The sequence below is a fragment of the Podarcis raffonei genome, chromosome 6 (genome assembly GCF_027172205.1).
Source record: "Podarcis raffonei isolate rPodRaf1 chromosome 6, rPodRaf1.pri, whole genome shotgun sequence".
Taxonomy (NCBI): domain Eukaryota; kingdom Metazoa; phylum Chordata; class Lepidosauria; order Squamata; family Lacertidae; genus Podarcis; species Podarcis raffonei.
The window spans coordinates 55825221-55846274 of NC_070607.1; the positions used below are offsets into that span (position 1 = coordinate 55825221).

General features: G+C 46.0%; 1 protein-coding gene across 1 annotated transcript; it reads left to right on the forward strand.

Annotated features, from left to right (window-relative positions):
- The first annotated feature begins 5459 nt into the window (after positions 1 to 5459).
- Positions 5460 to 19306, forward strand: LOC128416044 (probable E3 ubiquitin-protein ligase makorin-1). The gene is made up of 8 exons (XM_053393101.1): positions 5460 to 5666; positions 10017 to 10136; positions 12422 to 12738; positions 13507 to 13610; positions 14361 to 14575; positions 15703 to 15813; positions 16330 to 16474; positions 18339 to 19306. Exons 1-8 carry the CDS (start codon positions 5566 to 5568, stop codon positions 18489 to 18491), a joined length of 1266 nt encoding a protein of 421 aa, XP_053249076.1. The 5' UTR covers positions 5460 to 5565; the 3' UTR covers positions 18492 to 19306.
- The last annotated feature ends 1748 nt before the right edge of the window (positions 19307 to 21054 follow it).

Consider the following 21054-nt stretch of genomic DNA (forward strand, 5'->3'; position numbering starts at 1 on the left):
TTTCCCTCCTAAAAAGTAAGGGGAAATGTGTGTGCGTCTTATGGAGCGAACACAGGCTGTGCAGCTATCCCAGAAGCCAGAACAGCAAGAGGGATCACTGCTTTCGCTGCGCAGCGATCCCTCTTGTTGTTCTGGCTTCTGAGATTCAGAAACTCCAAAAACTAGGTGCGTTTTATGGTCTGGTGCGTCTTATAGAGCGAAAAATACGGTGATTTGTTCCGGAGTTCCGTTCTTAACCCAAAACCGTTCTTAACCTGAGGCGCGCTTCCACTAATGGGGCCTCCTACTGCTGCCGTGCCACTGGCACGCGACTTCCGCTCGCATTTCAGGGTGAAGTTCGCTACTTTCGGGTTAGCGGAGCTCGTTACCTGAAGTGTTCGTAAGGAGGATGGTATGTAACCCGAGGTTCCACTGTAGAAGGCTAGAAAATAAGTTCAGTTTCTTAAGTGGTAAGTTCAGATGAGTATAGAATTGTAGTCCAAGTGCTCATGTGTTGTCTCTAAGCTCCTCTTCTACATCTGCCAGACAACATTAAGGGTTGTATCTAGCACTGTACGAGCAGAGTTCCACTCGGACAACAGCGCTTGAGTTTCTTTTTCTCTCCCTGCGTGTCTGCCAAATCTGCTTCAGGGGGTCTCCCAACCCTCCAGAGGAGGGTGGAGGCAGGGGCTTTAGGGTGCAGAAGTTCAGTTACACTGATGGAGCTACAGCTTTGAATTCTGCACTTCATCCTTTGAATACAAAATTACCTTTTGGTGATGTTGGTCACATGATAGCAAAGGCAAGACCTATTTAAGTAGCACCTAGAGCATCAACATGGAAAACGGGACCTACTTCCAAGACCCTGTGCAAACAGGAAAGGTCATCCATCTTTGCCACAAAGCAAAATGGCGGTGGTAGCATTGCCGCAATCCATCTCTCTTGCCTGTTGAAAACCACTGCCCTACAATGTTACAATGCCTGACTCATCTTCCCTTAGGCTGATTAGTGCGGAAAATTCTCAGTCACATAAGATCCTGCAAGCACTCATCTGAGCCATTTCAGATCCTTTCTGTCTCAGATAAAGCAAACACTTACTGTGCTTTGAAACCCTTTCTTTTTGGCACAGTCTCTGTGTGGTTCCTGGGATCATAGTTGTCTGGAAACAAGAACTGTTCCCCCCCTTGCCACTTCCAATATCAGGGACCCTCAGTGCTTTAGCAACAAATCCCATTACATAACTGCTTCCACCACCCGCAGAGTCCTTAATAGTAATGGGATCCTTTGTGGTTTTCAACCTTAGGATTGTTCACTACCTAGACATGATGGCTAATACGCAGAATTGGTTTGAATCTTGTTATTTTCCTTACGAGTGTAGGGAAGTAAGTTGCTTAATCCTTGCAATCTTCTTCCAGGGTTGCACTGATGGACTGGCTGGTACTTGATTTTGCTGTGCCTCTTTATTTCCAGATTGAAATAACTGGTGTGTTTCATCTCTACCTCACAGGAATGCTGTGAGGCTAGTGGAATGTGTCTTAGTAAAGCAATTTGGAGCCTTCATGTAGCAGGAACCAGAGATCACTGACAAGAAGTTTGTGATTTTTAATTTCACCTGCCCTAAACCTTCATCTTTACCCACCACCCTTGAAAGCCCCTTCACCTGCTATCTTGCTATCCCTCAGGACTTGCTGGGCATGTATTTCCAGCACTTGAGGACTGCACACTCTCCTTTCTTTCTTTTCTGGGATGTTGTAGCAATCCTGAAACTGAAATGTATATTTTTGCTAGAAGTTCAACCTCCAGGTGTTTTTAATAATATAAATAGTGACTGACAATTTTAAATTGGAAATAAATATTTAAGAAACTTTTACACTATAGCACTTCTTTAGCCCATTGCAGGGGCCTCTGACGTTTGAAACATCAAACATTAAAAACCTCTCTAAACAAGTAGACTAAGGAATAAGCCTATATTTCATCCAACTCTTCCAAAATTCAGAGAGACTGTGGGGTTGTTATTGTTTTTACAAACCCCCATTCACAATACTAGCATTTAAGTTACACTAAATAATTCCTCAGAAGGGATGATCAAAACAATCTGAAGCGAGAAATTGTTTCTAGGTACAAGTGTTGTATTAGGCCCTACCTTTAGGCTTTTTCTTCCAATTTAGTGATAATGGAGAGAAGTCTGCTAGCTAATTAGAACCGAGTGCCTTGTAAAAAAAGAGAGTGATCCAGAAACAGGTTGGGAGGGGGGGTGAGCGGGGAGAGAAATTGTTTCTAGGAATGTGTACAATATTGCTTTCATGGAAGCTCTCCACAAGCTCTGGAAGAAACACATGATGAAACATGCTCCATGATGAAACAGAGACTGGGGAACAGCAATGCAGGATGCCATGCTCCTCTTTGTACATGTAATAGGAGCGCATTGCTCTAATGGTAGCAATGGATTTGTCTGTGTGGATGGGGACAGTGGTACCATCAGGGTGAGACTTGGGGGCAGACGTCCAGGGCCCCATGTAGCGGAATAATCAGAAGGTCCCCAAATATAGCTGCGTCGGATTATCACAGTCAGAAGTAAATGAAATACTGTGTATTATGACGTTATCTTGTGAACAGCCCTGAGACCTGTGGGTATAGGGCGGTATACAAATTTAATTAATAATAATGATAATGATACTATATTATCTGAAGATGGAGAAGGGCCTTTTAAGACTATTAAGCCCAAAGTCTAAAATTACTTAATTGCACAATTGAATGGGATGTTTGAGGATAAGAAAGTTCATTTTTGCCATGCATACTGTGACTGTTTTTAAACCACAGAAAGCCATACTTATTACGCCTGGGTGAGGCAATGAGAGACAGCAATGAAGGGAAGGACCTTTTCCATCAGTATCTGTTTTAGCACAGCATTAATGGGTCCTGCGGCTAATGCTGCAGTTGTCTGTTTTTAATAATAATAATAATAATAATAATAATAATAATTATTATTATTATTTATACCCCGCCCATCTGGCTGCGTTTCCCCAGCCACTGTGGGCGGCTCCCAACAGAATATTAAAAACACGATGAAACATCAAACATTAAAAACTTCTCTAAACAAGTAGACTAAGGAATAAGCTATAGCATGGGTGGCTTTGTTCTCTCATGGGGTTTAAGAGCCAAGCAAGTATTCACCCTTTTAAAAATGGCTGCGATTGAATTAGAAACATATACAAATGGTAAACACAGCAATAAACAAAGAGCATCACTGTTTACTTGATTGGGGACATTGGTGCAAGCTCTTATGTAGTAGTGACAGCAGTGTTACAAACTGAGATATGAAAGCTAGGAGCTAAATGGCACCTTAATCCTAGGTTATGGGCACAACAACGGAATGTCTAGGCACACTTTTTTATAACAAGAATACAAAGCTGAAAATGAATGAACTGCAGCTAAAATATTATGTTCATTTAGCCCTTCCCTTGCCCACCCCCCCAATATTCTTAGGAGGGTCTCTCCTCCAGTCTTCACAGAGTAGCTGGAAGTGGGGAGGCAGAAAAAGGTCCTCCATTGCTTCCACTCTGCAGTTTTAATCTGAAATCTTAGGCGCAGTATTCGAACTGCTCATGCTAAGGAAATTCCCTGTCGCAAAATGCACCTAGAACAATGGGAGTTTCAAACACTGAGTGACAGTGGTAGTAGTCATGAATCTAGCACTTTGAACACATATATTGCTTCAGTAATCCTTACAACTCAGGAAGATAGGGTAGAGATAGGGTAGCATTATTATTCCATCCCCCGATAGGGAGAGACAAAGAGAGAATAGCTGCCCTATGGCCAGCTGGCGAGTTGCTATGGGGGGGCCAGACATCCTTTTTATTGTGCATTCCTGTAACTGACAGGGTTTATAAAAAGCAAAGGTAACTAGGTAGCCATGTTGGGCTATAGAAGAAAATCCAAAACCCACAGCTGGAAATTACTTATTGGGACCAACAAAAATGTCTGGCAAGCTTTCAAGTTCTCCAGAATGCTTAATCATGCAAGATGTTGGGAGGTGAGGGACAAGAAACTTTTTTTTTTTAAAGGTACAAAAATTTGGCTGAAGTAGGTATGACCTCAGCTTGTAGACTCAGTTCCAAGATGGAGGTTGAAGGCTGAATAAACCTGTCCCAGGTGTTATAGATTTCACAATACACACCTAGGTTTCTGGGCTAAAGAAGCTAATGTCTTCATTTCTGAGGTATGAAAGTCTGGTTTGTAATCCAGATCAGTCCCAAACCCTAAATGCCTAGGGTAAGCAGAGAGTAGAAGTAAAGAGAAACGTGAAACTTTAATTTAGCAAAGCCAGGCATTAATTTTGAATGTGGGATAAGTAAAAATGAGTAAATTAAAACCAAACTGTATATTACCTAGTGGCTGGAGGGGATGCAACCCTCACAAAGCAATCCACCTTCCACTGGTTGTGAATTCTACCGTGAATGGCTGGATCTCCATAAGAAAAAAACCTAAATCAGTAGTTGGACAATGCCTTTATTGGGCTATAAAGCCCAATATAAATTGTCAGAAATAATAATCAGTCATGACTGGTTTTTCCTAGTACCGTAGGTGTACCTCGATACTTGCAGCAATTACCATAAAGTATTTCAATCTGTAAACTCTATTTTGGAACTAAAAGAACCGGGACTTTAGTAGCACCTTATTGGCTACTGAATTTATTGTGGCATAAGCTTTCATGGACTACAGTCCACTTCATCAGATGCATGAAATGTTATCCTGAGGAGTGTATAAAAATCACTAACACACACAGAGTTGCGGGGGGCGGAGTTGTAAACAGTGAGGTCGGAGGGAAATGAAAGGCAGGAAAAGTACTGACGATAATTAAAATTAACATTGGCAATTCACAAAACTTGATGATGCCAAAGGGAGCCTGGCATCGGTAAGCCAATTGACACACGTGCTAAAAATCCTTTGTTTCGGTTCAGTCCACAAGCGACTATAAATTCCACCTGCTACCACGTTGCTTGGGCGCTTAGCCCGCCCTCCCCTTACGAGTAAACGTTAGTTAGCTCTAATTGTGCTACAAACGTCGCAACGTGCACAGTTCCACCCTTTGCTAATAAAATAAAAAGTGCATTGTCTTACGTTGCAAAAAACAGAATCATCCTCCTCCTCTTATTATTCCGGAAGACCCAACGAAGTCATTATCAATGCAATCGCAGGCATGTTTCCCTGGAATAAAATCCCGCTACATTCAGTGGGTCTTACTCGTAAGTAAACGTGCACAGGATTGCAGCCCCACAAAGTGCAAGCAGCGGGGCACCGGAAGCCAAACATAGGATGTTGCGCCTCCCGGCCGTCCCTCCATCCCCGCGCCTGCTGCGTACGAGGGCGAACGCAGTTTCCCGACGAGGCGGGACGGCTGGGAGGAGAGTCCTTTTCGAATTGAAGCTCTTCCATTCGACGGCCGACTAAAAAGCTGGGTGTGCCCGTCTGCTCTTCTCCAATAGGATCTCCTGTCCTAAACCACTCCCCTGCCCGAAGTATTTCTGCAGGGAGAGGAGGCGGGTTGCATTTCGGAGTTTCTGGGTCCGACTGCAAGGGACACCGATGGAGCCGTGGCTATCTGTTGGAGAAGGCGGCGCCGGTGGTGGTAGCGGTAGCGGCCGCCGGGCTTCCAAAGGGCCTGGATCCCATAGGATCCCTTGCAGGTACCTGTATAGAGAATGTGCAGGAAAGGGGTCGCCGGGCTCCTCGTGCGCTGTCTTTTCCGTCGTCCAGAGGCGCGCCAGGCCCCGAGTGCGCTCGGACGGCAGCGGCGCTCCAAAGCGGAGTTTTCCCTCCGTCATGGTTGTTGGGCTGTATGCTTCCATATAGGTGGCTGGGACAGGAAGTCGGAATTGCAGGAAAGTGATTCAGCAGCACTGTTGTTTTGCTCGACAGCTGAGCGCTTCTTCCCAGTGACTGGCAAACTTTGGCGACCTCGCTGCTAACTTGCATCTTCTTCCCCCAGCGACCGAGAACTTGTAGCGCGCTTGCTTGCTTTGCAGCCCTCGGAGTTCCGGAGACCTTTATCGGCATCAGGCAATCGAGTTGGGTTTGCACCCCCTTCGGAGAGGGGGGTGGAGGAAAGATGGTGGGGGGTACTCCTTCCCGGCCTTCCCGTAGTAGTGTTGCTGCTACTTTCAGGGCGTGGCGGTGGCTGTAGTGTGGCCCGAAACAAAGCCGCGCACAACAACATGATCACGCCCTGCTTTTCGGCAGCAAAAACTTCGAGAGGGTCCCCTCCCCATTCGTCTTGTATGTAAAAGGATAGGGGAAAGCGCACGCGCCGTTACCGGGTGTATTTGCTTTTAAGTAAACCAGGCTAAGGAGTGGTGTGTTTTGAATGGCTGGATTCCTTGCGGCGGGGGGCGCTCGCAGCTTTTGTGCAAGGAGCTTTCCAGGGCTGGTGCCTCTTAGCCAAGGGACTGATAATTTCTAATAAACTTTTGCAAACGCAGTCCCCTTGAAAGGGGCTAGAGCAAAAGTCTTCCATAGCAAGGGCAGAGTCTGAAATAACACGTGGAATTTCATAGAGCAAGATTTGCTGGTTTTACCAACTCCATTGCTGTTCATATACCTGTGAAGTTTTACTGGCTTGGGTCAACATATGGGAAACCCAGTTTCTCCTAATAGCTTTAAAAAGAAATATATGCACCCCTAGTGGTTCTGCTGCTTTTAAATATAACTTGGTGTTGGGCAGTGCCTACTGAAGTGAGGGTCTACTAGGTGCAAATCGCATGCCTCGTTTTTAGGTGGTTTATGGTTCCCTTCTTCAGTTACCATGCACTCTGCCTGCTCACCCACTTTAAAGCACTTTGCCCACTTCAAATGTCTCCACACAAAAGGGAGGGTACATTTGCTTTGTATACAAAAGTTCCCAGGTTCAATTCCTGGCATCTTCCATTAGGGCTGGGAAGTACCGCTTTCTGATATCCATGGACAGCCGCTGCTAGTCAGTGTAGACAAAACTTAATCTGCCCTTTATTCTCTTTCCCTTGCCCACCTAAAACATTAAAGCTTATTTTGAAAATGGCATCGATCCTATTTGTGCACAACTGTAAGCTGTAGTCTGAAACAAACTGTGGCTTACCACAAGTGAACAGTGAGCTGGTGGCAACACACCTGCCACACTGCTCTTTTCTGAGCTGGAGGAAAACAAACCACAGTTCTGGATTAGTGTTGTGTGAGAACCGGTGTTCATGGTTTGTGCTTCTTCAAACAAACTACAAGTACTGGTTCCTACCCTAAGCCAGCACTGTACTTTGTTTGTTTCCAGTTTAGAAAAGAGTGGAAAGGGGCAGGTACCATTTAAGCTGCTGCAGCCAGCCCTATGCTCTTTCCTGTTGTTGTTGTTAAAATTTCTATACTGTACTGCCCTTCATCTGAAGATCACAGGGTGGTTTACCATATAAAGTAAGCTGTAATTGTTTCATACTGGCTTATGATAGTGTGCAATCCAAGCCCATACAAGCTATTTGCTTAATGCCTTTGTTTGGTGTGAAGCTGAGATGCTATCCCTGTCCATCTTGTAGATATACAAAGTTATCATTGGAGGTTTGGTTCAGCTGGAGACATTGCAAATGTGATTGTCTGAATATTGTAATGATTTCTTCCTGACCTTGGCCATGCAGAGGAATTTCAAAGAATGCTGCCTGATTGTAGTCTGAGGATGGATGGGAGATAGTATGATGATGGCAGGAAAGAATTCAACCTGCCAGGGGTGCCAAAAGGATTTTCTGGGCCCAGGACACTGTGTTTGGATTCAGCTCTATGCTCTTCTTGTGAAATACGACAAGTTTACACAATAATTTTATGTGCTTCGTGCCACATGCAAATTTCTATCATCTTTTGCAGGGCCCAAAAATAAGTCTGGGATCACAAGCAAGTAGTCTTCGAAATTAGCTAGGCGGATTTTGCACCTAGCTGTCAATCACTTGCAACCAAGTGAAGATGCCTGGACTCCAGGAGGGCACCTGACATATCCACCATCTTGGAGGTGCATGCCTGGGATCATTGAATCTGGACTGTTTTCACACAATAATACTGCAACCTGTAGAATTCTATCAGTTATATTTTATCAGCACAATCAGAATGAATTTCAAGAACCAAAATGCTTTTTCTGTGCACCAGGAGCAGTGAGCCACATTATGGTTAATTGTTGTAGCTTGTCTTCACTTACACCACTCCACTTCCCTGCTCACAGTTGTGAAGAATATCCCTATGCTATGAATGGTCTGTGTCACCATTAAGAAAAAGAGGTAGAAATATGCCTATACAGTGGTACCTCGGGTTAAGAACTTAATTCATTCTGGAGATCCGTTCTTAACCTAAACTGTTCTTAACCTGAAGTACCACTTTAGCTAATGGGGCCTCCCACTGCCGCTGCGCTACCACTGCACGATTTCTGTTCTCATCCTGAAGCAAAGTTCTTAACCTGAGATACTATTTCTGGGTTAGCAGAGTCTGTAACCTGAAGCATCTGTAACTGAAGCGTCTGTAACCCGAGGTACCACTGTATACAGGGTGGGTCGTTTAAAAGCACACATGGTCCACGGGGCCTCTTTCAAAAGACTTACCCTGTATATATGTGAAATGTCCCTGGATCAAGTGACTTTTAAGTTCTCAATGTTATTAACATAGATCAAGGTAGTTGTCTGAATTAGCCAGATGTTTAACTGATAAGCACAGTCACTCCATCATTTGAAAAATAAGACTTTAGAGCTATTTTATCCCAAAGTGGCAACTAGACATTCAATTTTGGCAACTGTAATCTTGGTTTACCCATTGCTCGTTCCCTGCTCCTGCCAACCTAGCAGTTTGAAAGGACGTCAAAGTGCAAGTAGATAAATAGGTACCGCTCCAGCGGGAAGGTAAACAGCGTTTCCGTGCGCTACTCTGGTTCGCCAGAAGCGGCTTAGTCATGCTGGCCACATGACCTGGAAGCTGTACGCCGGCTCCCTTGGCCAATAAAGTGAGATGAGCGCCGCAACCCCAGAGTCTGTCACGACTGGACCTAATGGTCAGGGGTCCCTTTACCGTTACCTAACCTTGGTTTAAGGAACCATTTGGCACCAAGCTTATATATCTGAGTGTCTAATGCTGTGAACAAGACACATCTGACAGTGTGAACAGACAATGCTTTCCCCCATAATTGTATTTTCATACTGCAGAAAGCTTAACCTGTTTAAAATCTGCCAGTCACAGTTCCTAAAGACATAAGAACCATGCTCTCCCCTAATGGCAACCCATCAGTATGTAATACATACTTTCTTTATGACAATGCCTATCCCTCTGCAATATAAATATGCTAAAGAAAAATTTAATACTTGGGGAAAATTTTGTATGAAATTAATCCTGAGTTAGGAAGAGAATGAGCTCAGTCTTTGCTGCTGCCTTTTGCTTTTGTGTGGACATGCTATTGCCCAGTCACAGCTACACTAAAATCCTGGATGTTGCCATTATTTTCTATAGGCGACAATCAATTTCTCTGCCGGTGAAGAAGACAAAATAGCTTCAAAATGAAGCAGGAAGTTTCTTCAAAATGGCAATCCTCCTTCATTACATGAATTTCGAGAGAACTCCATAGAGTGACCTATCTATCCTGCCACCTAGAAAGTTCTAAAAATGGCTTCAGAATAAACATTTTTGAAGCCATTTTGTATCTTCCCTTTGGCTTGTATGACTAAATTTCTCTAGTAGTCACCATTCACAGTTCTGACTTCACTTGTTGGCTGACACTATTGACTGGTGGGGGAGCAAGGTCACATATCACACAAAACTCTTGCGTTGAATGGTGCCTGCATATTTTGCTTTCTGTCATTTGTTCTAAGGGGCTAGGGACTTTATCATTTCCTTTTCATCTCTTTGGGAAGTGTTTTGTTCAACCCCAGTCCAGAGCGGAAAGATTTTTGCATCTCCTATTTGGCACACTGATTTTACTGGGACTTTGGTCTCTTGGTCTCATTTAGGATTGAACTCTGATTCTTACTACAATTCTGCTTTTACTTCGTTTTCAGGAACTTTGCCCGTGGGACTTGCAGATGGGGTCAGAACTGCCGATTCTCCCATGATAGGAAGTCTACTCAGATCTGCAGATATTTCCAGAATGGGTTTTGTGATTATGGAGACCGCTGCAGGTAAGGGCTAGTTTTCTTTTCTTTTTGTGTTTTGTAAACAAACCCAAAACCACACACTTCCTTCATCCCGCTTCCTGCAAAAATCTGTTAGATTGAAGGTACTAGAAGCTTGATGATGCAATATTTTTGGCTGCATTAGAACTGGTTGTCCTAGTCTCAAAGTTAAGCCTTTAAGGAAAAATAAAATTCAGGGGAGGCTTAATAAGTTGTGAACTGCACAAAAATGCAGTAGGGAGAAGGAAATTTAACTCTGCAATTATATTGCCCACCTGTAAATATTCTGATCACTCGGGTCCAGTGGAAAGTTTGAGGAGAAATGTTATTCTACCAGCAGTGGGACCATCTCTAGTCCTACAAACATTGACTTGACTGGATGTAGCAGAAGCCTTTTGGAAAAGGCCAAACTAAGTCCTTGAGGATAGCGCTATCAGTGGCATTATTGTAATTAAATGAGATTCAGAAACTTGGACATAGACCTTATGCCCTCATTGTAAGCTTGGTGATTTGGTAGATCTCTGGTCTGATACAATAAGGCAGTTTTATAAAAAAATGTTTTGGGATGGGTAGTAAAAGTACAGTAAAGCCACATGGTGCATTGGCCAAGTTGAAGATGTTTCATACTAAGGTACCTGCTGCTTGATGGGTGGAGATTGTGGAAGTGGTGACTTTGCTGGGCCAACATTAGAAACAGGTGGAGGAGCAGATTATCTAGAGTGGTAATGAAGTAAATGGACCAGCACCCTCATCTGGGCTTTAGTGGTTGGGTTCTGTCACTGCCAGCTGTTCAGAGAACAGGGCTCTGTCTGAACTCTTAATGAAACACCTCCCCTGTGATGATTTTACAGTAGCTGTCTACTGAGTTGGTCATGTCTCTCCTGACTGATACCTAAGCTGTATTAGACAAAGCTTTGGGGCTGCATTGTTGAAGGTGATGGTAATTTGTTCCCCTAGGAACCTTATATTGGCTTCATAACATAGAACAGGAATGTGTAACTTCTAGCCTGCAGGCCTGAGAGGCCTCCCTTTCTGGCCTGCCTGTCCCATTTTTGGCTAAGCCACACTCACCTGACATAATAAATGACATCAAGTGTGAGTCAGGTACAGATGCAGCTGGATAAAAAGGGTGGGGCTTTCAAAAGCACTGTGCCTTGATTTCCTTGTTGAAATCAGGTAATTGACACATGGGCAGCCCCACCCACCTGCCAAACCTGACCTGTGCGGGAAATTGGGATCTAGCCCACTAACCAGATCCAGTTTTCCACCTCTTTGTAGGTGGAAGGGAAGAGGGCATAGATGGGTAAAACGCTCACCCTTGACTATTGCATTGCAGTCATTACAGCTAGACGTTCATAAAATAATTTCTTTTCCTCACCTTCTTTTAAATTCTTCAGTGCTGTGTTTCCAAAATAATAAAATAAACTGCAAATATGTTTGTCTCAGCCCAAGGGAGGGGGAAGAATTGCCATCAGGAGGAGAATTGGAAAATAATGTTTGGTAGAGAATACAGTGGAACCTCAGGATGCGAATGTGATCCATGCAGGAGGTACATTCGCAACCTGCAGCGCCACGCCTGTGCACGCGCATGACGTGATTCGGCGCTTATGCGCAAAGCGTGATTTAGTGTTTCTGCGCGAGCGCCGGAACCTGGAAGTAACCCATTCCGGTACTTCCGGGTTTTGGTGCGTCCATAACCTGAAAACGTGTAACCCGAAGCGTCTGTAACCCAAGGTACCACTGTATTGAAATTTTAAGTTTTCATACTTGTGTCTTGGTGGTTATGAGAAAAGCCTGATTGGAACAGTGGGGATAAGTTTGTTCAGTGTTGGAAACAAAACCCTGCAACTGTTTTGAGAGAAGAGATATAAGAGGTTATGTAATAAAAAATGAATTGGCGGGGTCAGAGGAGAGCCCTCTTCCCATCCCCCCTGCTAACTGGGCAGTGAAGCAGCTGCTTAAAAGGTGGCTTCTCCCTTGTATATGCTGTTTATTATCCCAGCATGGTATCCCTCCCAGTGTTTGCTCCATGCTGGGGAAATGGAGTTCAGCTGTATACCAAATTGTGTATAGAGTTCTAGTCATCCTGTCTTGCTGCTTGTGGAAGGCCAGCTGCTCCCTTGAATGTGTGTGGGGGGCAGGTCTGTGTCTTATCTCAAAGACAGCTATTCCCTGTTTGAGCAATGAGGTAATTTTTGTTTTTCTGGGCAAGAGGATACACTTTGTTCCTGTGCTGTGAATGAGTTGCTCCTGTGCTGTGAATGACACACTATTGACATTCAATCTCTCAGCTACCAGCACGTCCTGGAAGCACCGCCCTTGAGCAGATGTGGCTCAGAGGCTGCCTACCATGGACTGCGTGGATTAACTGTGAACCGCCGAGGCTCGGAGCCAGCCATCTTGCCAGAAGCTTCAGTGAGGAGTTGGGGAGCGGCCCGGCGTGGCTCAGAACCAGCTGTCTCGGGCATGGCACAGCTACAGATGAACTTTGGGAGCATGAGGATGTCATTTGAGGAGGAGGATGAAGATGATGATAAAGCCATCCCTTCCTGGCACCCTCCAAATTGGGCCCTCAGTAAAGAATTTGTTCCCAGGCAGGCTGCTTCAGGTAAGCTCATGGAGAGGCTGGTTTTTGTGGGCTTGGGCTCTTGTTGCAGCCTTTGTTGTAGCTTCTGGGGATGGACCTTGTAGTGGGGCACATGAGCAAAACAGTTCTATTCCCTCGCTTCCCTATCTCCACCCTGCTTCTCACAATCTTTGTCATCTGACTGCTAACTCACAATTCTCTGTCAAGATGACTTTGTTATTAAGACACACACAATGGGATTTTGATTTGGCAATGTTCTAATGGAGTCGAAAAGAAATTTCCGCACACATGCCCCACAGTCTTGAGAAGTGCATCTGGGGTCCCTAAACCAATAGCCCAGTTACATGGAACATGCTTTTCTGTGAGAAACTTCTGTTTGGATAGGGCGCCATTTTGAATGACTTTGTCCAGTCCCAGCCATGGAAGGGACCCAACACGACATGTTGGCTCATTCTCCAGTTCCCGTGCAGCTATAATGAAAGGCCTCTTGTTTGTGAGGTGGGGAAAGGGAGCCAGGTCATCATCAGTTGGTAACTCTGCATGGATGGAGACAGGAAGGGACTCTTCCAATGGCATCTTTTAAAGGCTATTCATTCCAGCTTTCCCCAACTGATTCTCCTTTTCTTCCTTACATGTTGCATCTTTATCTCTTTTTAGAGAAGTGATGGGGGAGATTGTAAGCTTGTTATTCTAATGTTTGTGCGGGCCCTTGTATTTTTAGACACTTGATAGAATAATAGTTGGACTGGTGGCAGCAGCGTCCTAGTTAGCTGTTTCTCTGCTGCTCAGGTTCCACATCCCATGAAGAGAGACTTGACACCACTTCCCTGATGCCAGAAGAAGCATCAGCCAAGGAGGCTGCTCCTGTGTCTGTGGTCTCGGAAGAGCCAAAGGTAGGTGGGATGCCTGCAAATGTAGAGTGATGAGAACAGACACTGCCATTTCAATAAAAACCAGTGGGATTCTCCTGAGCTCTCTGACTGAGGGATTTTGGAATGCAGTTGGAGCAGGAAATAAGTATTGGGAGATGTGAGGTGAGACGAGAGGGGAGGGATGCTTGAAACACACCCGGATTTTTAGCATCTGCCAACCAGGTGACCTCCTGATGCTCTGGATTACAACTCTTATCAGCCCCAGCAGATTAGTGAAGGCTGTCGTATCATCACCCATAAACCTATTTTGGTATGAGCTTCCAAGAAACAGGTTGCGCAACCACAGGAATTTATAACTTCAAGCTTTTGAAATGAGATTGATTAATAGGAAATCAAGTTTAGGCATGTGTGGTGGTGTTGCACCCAGCTGTGTGGAACCAGTGCAGATTTTAGGTGGATGAACTTCAGGGAAGCTGGAGTGTTGTGGAGAAGGCTTCCACGACCTGTTTTAGAAAGTACAGTGGTACCTCTAGTTACGAACTTAATTCGTCCAGAGGTGCGTTCTTAACCTGAAACTGTTCTTAGCTAGAGGTGTGTTTCGCCAATGGGGCGTCTTGCTGCCGCTGTGCCGCCGGCACACAATTTCCGTTCTCATTCTGGGGCAAAGTTCTCAACTCGAGGTAACTCTTCCAGGTTAGCGGAGTTTGTAACCTGAAGTGTTTGTAACTCAAGGTACCACTGTATTCTCCAACTGTTGTGTTCCTTTTCCAGGCAGTTGGAGGTTCAGAAGCGGCAGAAGCTGCTGCTTCTGCAGAGGTGCAGAAAAGTGAGGATGTGGTGTGCGGAATCTGCATGGACAAAATCTCTCAGAAGACCTTGCCTCAGGAGCGTCTGTTTGGCATTCTTCCTAACTGCTCCCATGCCTACTGCGTGACCTGCATCCGGAAGTGGAGGAAAAGCCGGGACTTTCACAATGCGGTGATTAAGTAAGTGCTTCATGGCCCAATTGCTTGCCTTGTGCTTGTGTCTTCTGGCAGGTTGCTGTCTGAAGTGTGTAGACTGGGTATTGGCAACCTTTGGCCGGGGATCTCCCACAATTGGGGCCCCTGCTGTTTTTGGACTACAACTCCCATCATCCCTAGCTACCAGGACCAGTGGTCAGGGATTATGGGAGTTGTTCTGCAAAAGCAGCAAGAGGCCCAAGTTTGGGAAAGCCTGCTTTGACCCGTCAGATGCCGACAAACAACAACCATCATCATTGCTGTCCATTGGCCTTGCTTGCTGGGACTTGTAGCTTTAACCCCCTTTGTGAAAGCACTTTTTATCAAGAAGGTTTCTGGCTCTGCTGTTCTGGACCGCACCCCCAGGAAGTTGCTGTTAGGCTTCCATGTTGCTAAGCGTTCTGATGTTAGTGCAGTTGGGTTAGAACGTGGTGCTAATAATGCAAAGGTTGCAGGTTTGATCTCCGTACAGGACTGCTGCATATTCTTGCATTGCAAGGGGTTGGACAAGATAGCCGGGACCACATAACGCTGGTCCTGAGAGATCTGCATTGGCTCCCAGTACGTTTCCGAGCACAATTCAAAGTGTTGGTGCTGACCTTTAAAGCCCTAAACGGCCTCAGTCCTGTATACCTGAAGGAGCGTCTCCACCACCATCGTTCAGCCCGGACACTGAGACCCAGCGCCGAGGGTCTTCTGGCGGTTCCCTCATTGCGAGAAGTGAGGTTACTGGGAACCAGACAGAGGGCCTTCTCGGTAGTGGCTCCCACCCTATGGAACACCCTCCCTTCAGATGTGAAGGAAATAAGCAGCTATCCTATCTTTAAAAGACATCTGAAGGCAGCCCTGTTCAGGGAAGTTTTTAATATTTAATGCTGTACTGTTTTTAACATTTGATTGGGAGCCGCCCAGAGTGGCTGCGGAAACTCAGCCAGATGGGCGGGGTATAAATAATAAATTATTATTATTATATAAGATGAACCTCATGGCCCCTTCCAACTCTACAATTCTTTGATTCTATGATACGCAGATTGCTTAGGGCCAGAAGCAGAGTGACTGCCCTTCTAGGGTTTGTCTGGGTATATTATATCCTCTCTATGTGCATTCCTCAGGGGCTGCCCAGAGTGCAGAGTCACTTCAACTTATTTCATCCCCAACCAATACTGGGTTTCTGATTCAGAAGAGAAAGAAAAACTGATTGAGAATTTCAAGGCACGGACCAGGTAAGCAGCTAGGTCGCTTCAGCAAAAAAGGTCACTAAATATGTCTAATGCTGTTGAAGCATCTAGGTCTCCGATCTCGAAACCATTGTCAATAACTCCGAGAATGCCAGGCTGCCGACTGGCTTCATGGGATGAAACTGATGTTCTTATTGTGGTCATTTGCTTAAGAGCCAAATAGGAATTAGACTGGCTTGATTAAGGGTGGAATAACTTAATCCATGTGCATACACTTTGGTGTTCCCTTCATGGTTAAGTATGCCTTGCTGTAATGCCCATGATTCTGCCTGCACACCCAGCTCTCAGCTCCAAAGCTATCCTCAGTTCTGGGTGGATGTTGATGTGCAGCAGCCTTCCCCAGCTGGGTGCCCTTCAGTTGCTTTGGACTACAGCGTCCAAAGCTGTGCTGACTAGGGGTGGAGGAACCAAGCTAAGTAAGTCTGATCTACAATATTTATTCAGATTTCTGAAAAGACTCGCACCTCTTGTGGCCTAATTTCATGATTTTTCTTCCCCTAGCAAAATAAGGTGCAAATTCTTTGTCAGAAGCAATGGTCACTGCCCCTTTAAATCAGAGTGCATCTACCTGCATGAGCTGCCTGGAGGTCGGCTCCCGGCTGCAAAGCCGCAACAGAGGCCTGAACGGCGGAGACGGAGGACCGTTGTAAGTAACAAATTCCTTGATGCAGTCATGATATGGCAAGCCATTATAAGCTAGTCATTGAGAGGTAGAGTGTCCTTCCTAAGATATTCTGCTTCCCAAAGCCTCCATACTTAGGATCCCTATGGGACGCAACATGAAAATGCACACACTGCCTTGAGAGGCAACTGCCTCGGTAGTCGCTGGTCCAGCCCTAGGCATTTCTGTTCATCAAGCTTTGTTTTCTGGGGGTTGAAGATGACAGCAGCAGGCTAAGTCGGTGGTTCTCAATTGGCACACATTGCTTGCCGACCCCCATCTTCCTTCCCCTATGGTATCCGTCTTGACTAGGGTTCCCCAAATGTGGGTCTCCAGTTGTTTTGGAACTACAGCTCCCACCATCCCTTCAATAAGCCCCATGTAATCCTTTCTCCTCCCACTTCCACCAGCTCTCTCAGATGCCACACATATGTCTCTCCCGCCTGTCGACGCGTACATCTCATACAAACCGACAGCTCTTTGCCTCCCCACAGTCCCCTTCAAGAGCCCCCCCTTAATCCTGCTGTGCCCACTTCCACCAGGCCTGTTTTAGCAACAGCACAGATTATGGGGGCTCACAGCGTATCTGCAGCCTTGACTCAGACCAGGTTTGTTGCAGCTGCTGCCCTTCCTTCCTTCCTTCCCTCTCCTTCCTTCATGCCTGTTCCCCAGAGTGCCGCCATTGCTGCAGGTTGGTGGTGGCATTCATGAAGGAGATAGACTTTCTCCCCTTCATTCTCCTCTCTGCTGCCAGTGGTGGTAGCATGGGAACGCCTGGCTGGCTGCTTCCCCCACCTATTCATTCAGGGCTCCTCAGGCGTTGCCTTGCAATGTTGTGTGTGTGCATGTGCATTCAGTTGCCAGCATGACTGCAGATACCGTATTTTTCGCACCATAGGACGCACTTTTTCCCCTCCAAAAATGAAGGGGAAATGTGTGTGCGTCCTATGGTGCGAATGCAGGCTTTCGCTGAAGCCTGGAGAGCGAGAGGCATCGGTGGGCACCGACCCCTCTCGCTCTCCAGGCTTCAGGAAGCTATCCGCAAGCCTTGCAAGCCCGGCGGGAGTTCCCGCGGGCTCACAAGGCATGCGGGCAGCAGCCTGCAGCCCCGGCGAGTGTCTGCAAGCCTTGCGCGCCCAGCGGGAGGTCCCGACGGGCGCGCGAGGCTTGGGGCGGCAGCCTGTCACCCGAAGCACGGGGAGCCCTCCAGAGGGCTCTCCGTGCTTCGGGCGAGTGTCTGCAAGCCTTGCGCGCCCGGCGGGAGGTCCCGACGGGCGCGCGAGGCTTGGGGCGGCAGCCTGTCACCCGAAGCACGGGGAGCCCTCCAGAGGGCTCTCCGTGCTTCGGGCGAGTGTCTGCAAGCCTTGCGCGCCCGGCGGGAGGTCCCGCTGAGCGCGTGAGGCTTGGGGCGGCAGCCTGTCACCCGAAGCACGGGGAGCCCTCCAGAGGGCTCTCCGTGCTTCGGGCGAGTGTCTGCAAGCCTTGCACGCCTGGCGGGAGGTCCCGACGGGCGCGCGAGGCTTGGGGCGGCAGCCTGTCACCCGAAGCACGGGGAGCCCTCCGGAGGGCTCCCGTGCTTCGGGCGAGTGTTCGCAAGGCTTGGGGCGGCAGCCGCGGCTGGGGGGGGGGAATAAATTTTTTTTTATTCATTCCCCCCCCAAAAAACGAGGTGCGTCCTATGGGCCGGTGCGCCCTATAGAACGAAAAATACGGTAAGTACAAATTTAGTATATAGAGACATTATTCCTTTAGCTTTTCTAATGAAATGTGTCTATGGATTCCCTGTTCCGTGACAGATCAGTGGTGTCATTTCATCCAAAAGCCTTCTTTCTTATGTCCTATATTGCAGGCCTTTAACCCATCTCCATCTGACAGCTCGGATGAAGATGACGACGATATGTACTTCATCCAGTGGGCTCTGACTGTTGCACTGTTGCAGAGGGAGAGGGACTTTGACTATTCAGACTTTCTCATTTGGGATTCGAGTGACTCTTCCGACTAGATGATGACGGTGATGACGACATCATTGGAGGCTGCGGGAACAATCTTACTGACATGTGAAGCTGTGGCTTGGGGAGAATGGGTGGGGAAAGAAGGGATCTTGATCAGTTGAATGGTTGTCTGGGGGGGGGGCTCTTAGTTGTCTGGCGGGTCTTCATTGCATTTTGCCTGGAATCCGTAAGCTGGGAGAACATAGTGCAAGGACCTGTTTTATGTTGGGAAGGCCTCCTGATTCCACAGGGCAAGATAATGGCTGTCACCACTGTTGGCATACGGTATCTTAACACGTCACCCAAGTGCACTGCCATTCTCCTATCCCTTGCTTGGCTATATCTTCACGTTCCTTTTCCCCGCCCTCAACATTTCATCACATCCTGGGCTTCCCAGCATTGGGATCCATGAAGACCCTCCCAGCTGTATCTCTTCTAGGAGGGTGCCAGGTTCTGCTAGTGCTCAGGAAGTCTGTGTATACTGGAGACACTGAGTTTTCAGGTGTGTTCATGGTGCTGCTAGTTTCCTCAGGAAGGCAGGCTTGCTGAGCAGTGCTATTATCTGCAGCAGGCAGCACCTGCATCTTGCTTTTTGTCTAGCAGTGCTATCAGGTATCTATCGTAGGCTTACGGAGGAGGGGTGTAACATAGGGTAGTGTGAACTAAATCTTGAATTTTTATTGATGCAGTGATCAATTTAGTATTGGAGGCTTAGAACTCGGTGATTTAAACCCTTAGGATCTGGGATCAGTAAGCCCCCTGAATGTATTTTTAATCCTAGAAGGATCGGGAGAGAGTATCAAATAAAATGAGCTTTAAAAATGTAGCCATGCAAAGTCTCTTTTTCTACCCCTCTGTTAACTTTTTCCTGTTAACTTGTTAAAACGTGTTGTAGTGTATGAACACAAATATACTCAGTTTTTGTCTATCTTCTATAGTATCCTGGTCCGTCCCGTCCCCCAAAAAAATATTGCACATCTCTAGCTACATGACTGTAAGAATGGTAACATTTAACACTGCTAGGCATAGGGGTATCACTCTCTTGGCCTGTGGAGAAAGTACCAAGGAGTGCAATTTTAGTGCCATTCAAACAACATTCCTAAGCATGCAAACTTGCCAGTGCATTCTCCAATCTGATGTAGTCAATAGAGGCTGCCCCCACCCTGAAATCTGAGTCCAGAGACTTGGTACTTCCAGCTAATGTAAGACGTTCCCCACCACCACCCCGAAGGCCACCTATGCTTTTGGCTGATTACAGTCTGTTCTCCCTGCGTTTCTTATTTTGTGACCACCCTCCATAAATAACCTATAAAGGCTTCAGCTTTCATTAGTGTCTGGGTTCTTCTAAGATGCTTACGTTGACACTCAGAATGTTTAAATGCTGAAGAACCATTTTCTGTCCTCCATTGTGTAGGCAAAACATGTCTTGATTCTTTCCAGTAGTACTAGTGAGATCATTCCAGTACTAAATTACAGCATAACCTGACCCAAATAACTCTAGCAGGGGTTTTGTCTTGGTTCGTGCAAAACCTGTTCCAGTGAGTACATCACCAAGGCTTACAATACTTGTTTGGATAGACAAGCTGTAAATCACACATAATTAAATGGTGTCAGGCTACTTGAGTATGGCAGCTACCAAGTCCTGCCTTGTGGATGTACTGAATTTGCTCTGATGGAAAGTTTCCCTGTTGGAAAGCAATCCCATTTCATCTGTCCCCCAGCTATGCAGACGATGGGCTAGGCTGTATGTGGAAGAATTTAGTTTCTAAACTTAAGCAAGTGGTGAAAGCATTTGCTTGTCTTGAGACCATGAATCCCAAGGATGTGTCACTGCAGGATTTCCAAGATTTAGAATTGGAAAGGGACTGCAAGGGTCAGCTTGTCCAACCCGCTTCAATGCAGGAATCCTGGATGGGCTTGAACCACCAACCTTCTGGTTAATAGCCAGATGCACTGATCCACTGCGCCACAGGAGGCCCGTATATATAAGCAATGTAGGTTATTTTCACTGTAATACATTTAATTTTAAATATTTGTTTTTCAGTTTTTTTAAAACATTCTCTTGGTGTGTGTTGCCTCTCCAAAACAAAACAAAATAGTGAAACAGGATTACATATGAGTAAACGTACATGAAACAGGAAAGTGTATGACTTAGTTAGGTTTTCACATGGTAACTAATCTCATGAAGACAAACTAGGGACTGGCATTCATATGTTGAAAGGGAGAATTAAAATCTTGCATCAAACATGATCTTCTATTTTAATTAAGGATGTGCATAATTAATTAAGGATGTGCCTGCTCACAATAAAATCAGTGGGACTTTGCTGCAGAAAGATGCATAGGATAAGCACGGTTTGTGTCCCTTTAGACACATAAAGGGACACTCCTTGAAACTACTACTGTGCATGTATAAGAGAAAAAGACAGCATAATAAGAAAATTTTATTGAAAGAACACCAACACATCACCTAACTCTCATATACAGTGGTACCTGTGGTTACGTACTTAATTCGTTCTGGAGGTCTGTTCTTAACCTGAAACTGTTCTTAACCTGAAGCACCACTTTAGCTAATGG

Coding starts and splice junctions, on each gene's coding strand:
- LOC128416044 (XM_053393101.1), top strand. CDS start 5,566: ATGGAGCCGTGGCTATCTGTTGGAGAAGGCGGCGCCGGTGGTGGTAGC. Junction 15,814..16,329: donor AATTTCAAGGCACGGACCAG/GTAAGCAGCTAG, acceptor TTCTTCCCCTAG/CAAAATAAGGTGCAAATTCT. Junction 16,475..18,338: donor GGCGGAGACGGAGGACCGTT/GTAAGTAACAAA, acceptor CCTATATTGCAG/GCCTTTAACCCATCTCCATC.